The sequence below is a fragment of the Salmo salar genome, chromosome 13 (assembly GCF_965601325.2).
Source record: "Salmo salar chromosome 13, fSalSal1, whole genome shotgun sequence".
Lineage (NCBI taxonomy): Eukaryota > Metazoa > Chordata > Actinopteri > Salmoniformes > Salmonidae > Salmo > Salmo salar.
In genome coordinates this window covers 56748552-56759139 of record NC_138303.1, presented here as the reverse complement: position 1 = coordinate 56759139, position 10588 = coordinate 56748552, and the positions used below count along the sequence as shown (strand labels likewise).

Genomic DNA, 10588 nt, shown 5'->3' with positions numbered 1-10588 from the left:
AAGTCCAGAAACAGGCAAGGGTAAAGACCGGGAGGACTAGAAAAAAGAGAATGCAAAAAGCACGAGAACGGGAAAACCGCTGGTTGACTTGGAAACATACAAGACGAACTGGCACAGAGAGACAGGAAACACAGGGATAAATACACTGGGGAAAATAAGCGACACCTGGAGGGGGTGGAGACAATCACAGGGACAGGTGAAACAGATGCAAAATGAGTACTGTTACATAAATAAACCCTGGATTGCGGATGCTATGTATTGGCCGTTGAGAGGCTTTGAAGCCAACGGTCGGCCAGAAGGAGCAGTCCTCCATAAGAATGAATGGAATTCTACACTATTTCAATGAAATGTATATAAGTATTTTTGTTGTTGTAGTAGGCACAGTAACATTAGTTATCTTTAAAAATTATACTTTAAGAAAAATGTTTTATATACAGTATAATAATATAATTAAAAAGTATGCATTAAGGTGTCTGTGATAGAATAAATGTGTATTTTTTTGTTGTTGCCATTAATAATGCATTTCTAGAGCTTGCAAAATAGTTTTTATAACGGTGGGGGAGTGCCAAGATGGTAATCTAGTGTATATATAAATCCTTGCTTGTGATCCATTTCCTTCCTCTAATCTTATCAGACAGTATTTGAACTAATTCCACTTTTCAGTTTCATAAATTGACCCATAACCTTCAATATGAATGGGGAAATAATGGATATACTGCACATAATAGAATATTGGAAATAAAATGGTTGTCAACAATCCCAAAGTGTTGTCATTCCATGTCTTATGTTTGGAATGGGACAGCAAGGACCATGTACAAGCGCCTTGAGAGCACAAGAGAGTGTACATGACAGTGTACATGAGCCTTTTGTTATGTGATCAGGACATCTAAAGTGGGCCATAGAAACCCGCTCAGCCCTCTGGTTTCATCAGAGGATACACAGTAGAATTAGCCTTAGTCTAAAAAAAGTGAAGTGGAGAGTAACCGTTGTAAACCCCACATAAACACACTGAAAATACAACAAAAGTAAAGTGGAAAAGTTCATTAAGTTCAGTGAAATTGGTAAGACACAACATAGTAGTTAATATAACATCTGCAACGCTAGACAGGCAATTGAGGTCATGTTTTCTCAATCCAAATACCGCTTTGGCAATGTTCTGTACCGTCCATATTCCTATGCAAATAGTCTGGAGCTATAATTGTGGGAATAGCAAGAATGGGCACTGGGACAAATTTATCAAGGATTATGTCTGTGGTAAGAGGAATATTGTACCAACAATCCCACCATTTAAGATCATGTTTCCCAGGGTAAAGCACTGCAGGCCAAAACTGGATTATGTTCTGACGTACAGTACCAGTCAAAAGTTTGGACACACCTACTCATTCTTTATTTTTACTATTTTCTACATTGTATAATAATAGTGAAGACATCAACACTATGAAATAACAGATATGGAATCATGTAGTAACCAAAAAGGTGTTAAACAAATCATAATATATTTTATATTTGAGATTTTTCAAAGTAGCCATCCTTTGCCTTGATGACAGCTTTGCACACTCTTGGCATTCTCTCAACCAATGTAGAAAATAGTACAACTTTTGACAGGTACTGGTACTGTATACTGTACACGTGTAATTAATTTAGCAATATTTTTGAGACATAAATTCCAACTGAAGACAATGTAAATATGGGTTTAATGTCAGTCTACTGAACAATCCCCCAATGAGGCCTTTGTTCTTGTAAAATACCTGTAATAAGATAATACTATCTGGGGAAAAGTCATAACAATCAACTTTCTCAAATGTCTTAAAATGTAATTCATATCTTTGATGCTCTTACTCAACTCTGATCATATTTTTGAACTGTACCAAACAAATAAAAACACAATGTCTTCTACATACTCTGTATCCCTCTTCTTCTTTCTTTGGGTGGATCCAACAGTTTGTTCCGGAACTGTATGATTGCGCTCGAGGGCATAGTGAGGTGTTCATCTCTACCCCCCATCAGCATCAGTGTTTACCAACAATACAGTCCTATTGTTGTGGAATGTGTCAGTAAACACAAGGCACACTTACTGTGTCGTTGGACGTGAGGCATCTCGTCAGATTTACTCATCTGAATGGGTGCCCCATCTTACCAAGGGCAGATAGAGATAGCATTATGCCTGCCCTGTTGTATCACTAAAGATGAACGCTTGTGTCATTTGATGAACTGTGTATGTGGTGTATTACAGTAATATAATTAAATGATTACTCAGGAATTACCTACCTACATTAAGATCATATGTAACTTCCTAAAACAACGCAATACATGTGCAGGTGGACGTTGATGCAATGGGAGATGAGAGTAGAACAACAACAACAAAAATTCAGCATAGGACACAATATGGGTAAATCACGGTCATACTGTTCAACCCTGTCTTTTGGGATACAATATTGCTCCAAAGCAACTGGAGAGAAAAAAAGTATTCATTAAATATAATGTCTGATAGAGCCTTTTCCATGTCAATGAATGTCAGCAGGTCTTTTCAAATGAAAGTAAAGAACCTGGCTGAATTGACGAGGTAGTGATGAAAATGCCTTTTCGATCAAGCCACTAGAAATGTTGGGATATGACAGTGAATCAGGAGAGAAGCGTTTGAACAGGTAGAAGTGATCCACTGTGGTCCTAGACTGAGCGTGTGGATGAGCAGAGAGACGGATGCCGTTTGCACCCCCTTTGGCCTCAGACGTGCTCCTGCTGTGAGCTAGAGACAGACCACCGGCACATACCACATGTCACACAGGACACATTAAGCCCCTCATTTACAACTATCTGGCAGCTGTTGATCTATTTGACTTGTCAGAGACATTCATTTACATATTGGGTTTTTATCTGATTATTATATTCTTTCTAATCGCTTATGTATAGCAATTGTATTTACCTGAATTAAATCGGCCTGGCAAACTTTTTTATTTTTAAATACTTAGGGAGCCTGAGCTGGTTACCGCATGCTGTATTGAGATGAAGGTGATTTTTCCACTACCGTCATGCAGAAAGCTAAAGGCAAAAGAAATCTATCTCTCCTCATAAGCAACACTGACAGAAACAGTTGAAGAGGCACAAGACCGTAAACACACGGCACACTTACTGTGATCGCTGGTCGCGTATTAATCCCCTCTTTATGACACGTCTGAAAGGAGAGGGCTGTTTCATCCAGTCAAGATAGTATTGTGTCAATAAAAACACATGAGGATGGGGTCACTGGAGCATGCCACTCGTATCAGATTTGACTGGGTAATGATGAGGCGGCTGTTGTCATGCGCCAACAGAGTGATTGGACGCCTGAGGGTTCATTAGGCTAATTAGACAAGGTGGGGTGATTACTGTATATCACAACTCCTCACAAGGAGTCTCTCTAGACAGACAGGCCGCCTCCCACAATGTACCAATGTCTGCTGTTGCTCCTAGGTCTGGGTTTCTGAGACTATGTCACAAGGCCTCTTTCATCTGAGGTGATCTCAGGCTGTTGAATGTAAATCTTTGACTCACTCTTATATCTTACATTTTGGATACTGCAGAAGTGTGGAGTTTACGTAGCACAAGTAAGAGTAAGGACACATACTGTATTGATATTTGAAACAGTTTAGTGTCAAAACCAACCATTCACACTTCTTCTCTAACAGAAGAAAGGAATGTTTTATTGTTTTATTTAACTAGGCAAGTCAGTTAAGAACAAAACCCAGACAACGCTTGTCCAATTGTGCGCCGCCCTATGAGACTCCCAATCACAGCTAGATGTGATACAGCCTGGATTAGAACCAGGGACTATAGTGACACCTCCTACACTGAGATGCAGTGCCTTAGACCGCTGCACCACTCAGGAGCCCAAGAGGGAAGGAAGCATCAAAGTAGAGAACAGAGGCAAATGATTATACCTGTGAATATCACACAGCCAAGACCACTAAGACAAGTGATCACGCTTCCATGTTAAGGGAACCCTCTTTCCCCTTCACTCACCTTCCAGACTGAGTAGTAACAGGGGAGGTGTGGAATGAGGGGGGTGAGGAGAGGAGAGATGGATTGGAGGGCGCTGAGGCCTGTAGAGAGGATCATTATCCACTACCCCCTTCTCCTCATTCCTCACATTCCTCCCTTCAATTTCTCACTCAATGTTTATCTCGTGCCTCTCCACAGATTCTTCCTTGCCAGAGATATACATGGGAATGGTTCCTCAAGCATGTTCTCTTGTCCACCTTTGCTGCCTGCTACTCAGAAGGAGAAATGGGGTGCTGGTTCCCATGGCTCTAAGCGTTGGGCTACAGATGTTGACCTCAGCATCTTACAGACCTCCTCAATGGAATCTGTTGAGGTGACATGGTGTGAGATATTGGAGGTGTGAGATTTTAATGTCACAGTCAGCAGTTTATACATTGTGACGAGATGAAAGCAAAATAGTTCAAGCAAATAAATACATGCCGTATACTGTATGTAGTCTACTTTCACATTGATTCCCAGGTTGTAGAGTTGTGGATACTCTACATTATGGCATAGAGAAGCTAAAAGAAGCTTCAAGTCGATGGTGTACTAGAAAGATTTTGAAGTCTACATTTAATAATGTGACTTGAACAGAACTCAATTTGAATTGTAAAAAGGGTGGGACAGAAACGGGACAGGTGGTAGTCTATATTTTACATGTCCAAAGGAGAAAAGAGGCCATCCGAAGTTGAAATGCCACACCCACCTCCAAACCCTTGCAGAAGAGTTCATGGTTTGAAGGTGGGTGTGGCATTTCAACTTCGGATGGCCTCTTTTCTCCTTTGGACATGTAAAATATAGACTAACACATGTCCCGTTTCTGTCCCACCCTTTTAGATTAAAGGTTGTATTTACCAATATGAGAAATAGCACACCATTGCAAATAGCCTATTAAAGTTTTTAGGTGTGCTGTTCATATAGTTCAAAATGAAATGTATCTGTTGAATAGGTTATTATGTCTCCAAAAGCATGGCTGACTAATGGTGAGAGGCATTAGCTTATACCCTGAACCCAAGAGGGGCAAATAAAGGGAGATAGAGGTGATGAGAGGGGGCTGTAACTGTAAATGGGAGCAGAGGGCAACCTTGAGGAACAAGTTCTGTTGCATATATCTTTTTTTACCCTGGCTCTCACCTGTCTTCTCCCCCATCCTGTTCAGTGTTTAACGGTTTCTTGGCCTCGCTCATTTCACACCCTGTCTCTCAGATCATTGACTGTAATGGGAGCTTGACTTGTCTTATCTCAATCAAAGGCGCTGGCAATCAGATCTTGATCAAACTGCATGATATCATGTTTAAGTACGATCCTAAATTGTTATTTCAGAATTAATCATGTTTTGAAGTGTGACCATATACTGCATTTGCCTCTTTAAATGTGTTTTCATACAATAAATACTCCCAGAAATATAGCAGAGAATTTATTATTTTTGTTGTTCTTTATTTAAAAAAAACTGAAAAGATCTTGATGACAGGACATTTACGTACATCACATACAAAACCCACATTTGTTTTATTAAAGCCAAGAATCCCTCAAATATTTTACAGATAGTTGAGTTCATATTATAAAGACAGTATATGGAACAGCAAACAATATACATACAATCAATTAAGAGGGGAAAAAAACATTGTAAATCATCCTCTTTAGTATGAGTTCAGTGCAGTTTCATTCTCTGCTGAGGAAGACATTGTAGTGAGAGTTTGCCCAAAGGCAGAATGCCCTATGGAGTACAGTGGCTCTATCAGTTGTGCTTTACACCTCTGTGCCTTCCTGTTGGTAAAGCATTGAGTCCAAGGCTGGGTATAGCTGGCTGCTGAGCCGGGAGAGGACAGAGTCCCTGTAGCCCCCAGGGTAGAGGGGAGGGGAGGAAGGGATGGTAGGTTGCTGCGGATGAGACATATGGACCTCCCAGTGAGGCACTGTAGCGTTGGGAGAGTAGGAGCCGTATCCCTGGGACGGAGAGGCCCTTTGGGGTACCTCTATAGGCAGCCTGGGTGTGTGGAGGGTATCTGCCACTACTGTGTTTGATTCCGTCCCCACTTCAGCCATCTGAGACAGGAAGCTGTTCAGGCAGAGGGAGGGGGCTGAAGAGATGGGGGAGGGGCCGCGGTCAGAGGAGCTGGACACGTCACTCATGTTGTTGGGGTGTTTGGGGCTGGACTCTAATGACTCAGAACCTGAGGAGCCCCCGTCGCCAGGCAGGGATTCTGACTTCCTCTTCCTCTTGCGACGGAAGTTGCCATTGTCGAACCTCTTCTCACAGTTGGGGTCCAAGGTCCAATAGTTACCCTTGCCTATAAGGAGACACATAAGACATGTTTGTTGAGGATTTGCTCTCACATAGTTGGGCAAGAGTTAATATCTGTTAATATCATTTTTTAAAAGGTTATAAATGTATACGTTTCTCTTTTGTAAATCGAAAATTGTGTCGACATGGAACACCTTGAAATTAAAAGACCAATTTTTAAAACAGAGGAAATGTTCTTACCTGGATCATCCTCATCTCGGGGCACCTTCTTGAAGCAGTCATTGAGGGAGAGGTTGTGGCGAATAGAGTTCTGCCACCCGGCCTTGCTTTTGTTGTAGAAGGGGAAGTTGTCTGCTACATATTGGTAGATCTGGCTCAGGGTGAGCCGTCTGTCTTGGGCCCCATGGATCGCCATGGCAATAAGGGCAGAGTACGAGTAGGGTGGCCTGACTAGCTTCATCAGCTCTTCCTGAGAGGGCATGGAAAACCAGCTCAGGTCCCCTACACCAACCCCCGGCCCATCAGCACCCAGATAAGGCCTCTGCATGTTGTAGTGTTGGGGCACATAGGGCCCACAGGCTGGCCCCGTGGGTCCCCCTATGTAGGGAACACTGTTGAGCTCTGGGCTATTGAACCACAGGTAAGGGTTGGTAGGAGGGTTGGTGTAGTCTCCCAGGTCGTAGGCAGGAGGGGTGGCCTGCTGCAGGCTAGGCACGGCTGGAGGGCTGCAGAAGCTGTCGCTGTACAGGCTGAACTCTGGAGACTCCTGTCTCAGACTGGGGTACTGGGTCCCACATGGAGGTGGAGAGAGGCTCTGTGGCACAAACAACGTCATGCTCTCCCACAGACTGTTCCTTCGATTGGCAGCTGGTCTCTTCAGTCTGATAAATGGCTCTCGCTTTTCTTCAGTATTATCTGTTCCTCTGCTTCTAGCTGAGAGGTGAATTTGCCTTTCACTCTGTTCAAGACTATTTTGTGTCCAGTACAGGTGCATCACAACCTGCCACCTGTCTCACCTGGTCAATTTATAGTACTACAGCGACACCCACGTCTGCTCTGATTGGTTGTTTCTGAGACAGTGTCACACTTTGCATTTGAGTGAGTTTAGGCCGGTTTAGGCGTGGAGGATTCCCTTTGAATTGGAGGTGGAATTCCACCAGTACTCCACCAGCAGTTAGTCTAAGCTCTGTGAAATGTTTTGCAATTTTAATTTGACACCCACCCAGAACATGGGAAAAATGATTGTTTTACTGAGTAATGGGAAATTGGTGCTACATTTACAAATATTACAGTAATTTAAAAGCATGTATAACAATTTAGACTCTAATATAATAATAGGCAACTTATTCTTTGGGGAAATCCTATACATGGGTTAGCTAACAACGTCACAAAAAACGATGTGCACACATCAATGGGCAGAAGTCCGGGAGTTGTTGTGAGTCTGGGTGGCCAGATAGCTACCAACAATGAAAAGAAACTGCCATGTGGGGAATAGTAAGTGACTCGTTTCAGCTAGTTTCATCTTGTTCTTGATACCCAACCAGGTCTCAGAGCATTTCGTATTAGTCTGTACGTAAAGCTACGACACTAGTTTTTGTATATGTTATGTTTCGTATGGTGTGTATTAATTTGTGGATGTCCATCATCCATTTCAATTACAAATCGTATAATATGTTTTACAAATTGCAATTTGTACAATATGTTACGAATTTGCAAAATGTACAATATGTTACATGTTCTACCGGCCACTGTGGCAAGTAGATAAAAAAATCTACCAGCCACTAAGATTTTTTACCAGTCAAAATATTTTTGGAAACATGAGGATAAGGTCTCACTTTAGTAGTTAGACCAACTGTTATGCCTGTGTGCATTGTTTCTAAAAACAAATCTTTCAGCACTTCACTCACAGCGTACACAGCCCCCCAGCAGGGATTCCTATTTATTTGTGTATTACCAGATATGAAACAAAATGTAATTAAATTCTTGCATTGTAGAGCCCTGTGTGTGACCATCCGCCAACGTGGCTGGTGAATTAGACATTCTTACCCGCCAATGCCAAAATCTACCCGCATTTGGCGGGTGGCGGGTGTTAATTTTAGGCCCTGGTAACGAATGTCCAAAACGTACAATATGATACGAATTTGAAAAATGTATGATATGTTACGAATTCCAATTTGTTGTGACTAAAAGGTTAAGGTTAGGGTTAGGGGAAGGGTTAGCTAACATGCTAAGTAGTTGCAAAGTAGCTATAAAGTAGTAAGTAGTTGAAAAGTTGCTAATTAGTTAAAATGCTAAAGTTGTCCGTGATGAGATTCAAACACGCAACCTTAGGGTTATATGCCCACCCACTCACTCACTCACCCTGACCAACCACCCTCCTTTCATTTTTGCTTAAAGTAACCTTCTGTCTTATGTAACCATACCAAAAAGTAACATATCTTGCTAATTTAGGTGGCCCGGATTTAAGTTACTATGTTATGTCTAGTATATGAGACCAGGCTGTGATACCATGTCTTGTTTTGAGGTGTTTTGACTCATTTCATGTCATTGCTAATATGGCTAAAATTCACAAGCTAGCTAACCATCAAATGTAACAATGTATTTGAGAGACAAACAAGTGATCATTGTGCAAATGTATTCATGTTTTCAAGAAACATTGGAGACGAAATATAGTTTACATGTTTTCAACAATCTAAGCCAACCCTGTCTGTTTTACCACATAATTGCACATGCATCTGGTTTTGTTGCTAAACAACCAGCCTGTCTATGTTGAAATAACTGCCGTTTTTGTAGGGTTTTTAAATAATCACCGAAAATATGGTCATTGGTAAACACAGACTTAGGAGATCTTATACGTTTTGTTCTATGATATTATCTTCATCAGCTAATGTCCCTTTTTGTGAATTTTGAAGCATTTATGTATTTTTAAAAAGTACATAAAGGCTTCATAATTCAGAAAGGTCATGACTGATATTATCTCATAGAACAAAATCTCCTAAACCTGTGTTAACCTCAGACCTTATTTTCGGCGTTTATTCATTCCCCATTAATTTTCCCCATAGGGACGGCTGAACGAACCAGAGGTAACTCATTTCCAGGTTTTATGATACAAGCTGGCGATCTCTGTTGTCATGAATCTTGCCCTGGAGGCAGGACCTAGGGGTGTACAACAAATTACAGACACGTATTGACATACACCTACCTATTGACTGTTTTTACAGCCTTCTTATTCAAATAATGTAGAATTATTTTAATGTACTGCTCGAACTCCTTTTAGAAAACAAGAACGTTTTTTTATTTGTGAATTTATATGAATGAATATGACATTTCGCCATTAGCACAATTAAATGTGAAATTGTCTTTCTTTATCCTTACTATAGTTAAGGAAACCGAGCAGCACATTTTCCCATAATAAACAAAAGTCATCAAGAATATTATCAATTATAAATTCGCAGATATCTTGCCATAATCTCTTTACATGTAGACAATGCCAAAATACATTCAAAAATGTTTCTGGATGCTCATCACAAAAAGTACAGTTAATGCTAATGTATGTTCTTATGTTAGCCATGGTATATTGGCCATATACCACAAATCCCCAAGGTGCCTTATTGCTATTACAAACTGGTTACCAAAGTAATGTAGTTTTTTTTTGTCATACCCATTGTATACGGTCTGATATACCACAGCTTTCAGCCGATCAGCATTCAGAACGGAAACCACCCAGGTTATATTAACAAATTAATTCCAGTAAGTTGTAACATAAGGAATAAATACAACATCCCTTTGAAATAAAGCACATATATATCTATCATTCAACTGAGGGAGCAAGGAGAAATACATTTTTCCTGGATAGTCAACAGGAGTGTATTTCAAAAAGGTCAGGTCTGGTTACACCTCTAAACGGCATGAGAGTTCCAGATGGAATAGTATCTGTCACAGGTGTCGATGAAGGGGGACCAAAACGCAGCGGGTATAGTGCTCATCTTCTTTTATTACTTAATAAAGTGAACACTTAAACGAAAACAATAAACCGACAAACAACAGTTCTGCAAGGTACACAGACTATGCCAAAACCAACCACCCACAAAAACACAGGAAAAACAGGCTGCCTAAGTATGGCTTCCAATCAGAGACAACGAAAGACACCTGCCTCTGATTGGAAGCCATACCTGGCCACACATAGAAAAAGAAACATAGAAATGGAAAACTAGAACCAAAATCCCCTAGAACCAAAACCCCAAAACACACAAAGCAAACACCCCCTGCCACGCCCTGACCATACTACAATTACAATTGACCCCTTTACTGGTCAGGGCGTGACAG

At 41.0% G+C, this 10588-nt stretch overlaps 1 protein-coding gene across 1 annotated transcript; it reads right to left on the bottom strand.

Annotated features, from left to right (window-relative positions):
- Nucleotides 1-5421: 5421 nt before the first annotated feature.
- Nucleotides 5422-7249, bottom strand: LOC106567483 (forkhead box protein I3-A). The gene is made up of 2 exons (XM_014136756.3): nucleotides 6503-7249; nucleotides 5422-6308 (listed from the first exon to the last, which is right to left on the bottom strand). Exons 1-2 carry the CDS (start codon nucleotides 7095-7097, stop codon nucleotides 5767-5769), a joined length of 1137 nt encoding a protein of 378 aa, XP_013992231.1. The 5' UTR covers nucleotides 7098-7249; the 3' UTR covers nucleotides 5422-5766.
- Nucleotides 7250-10588: the final 3339 nt, after the last annotated feature.

Bases quoted from the DNA above. Each gene is read 5' to 3' on its own strand.
- LOC106567483 (XM_014136756.3), bottom strand. From the start codon at position 7,097: ATGACGTTGTTTGTGCCACAGAGCCTCTCTCCACCTCCATGTGGGACC. The intron at 6,309-6,502 runs GTAAGAACATTT...GTCTCCTTATAG, and splicing joins CCGAGATGAGGATGATCCAG to GCAAGGGTAACTATTGGACC.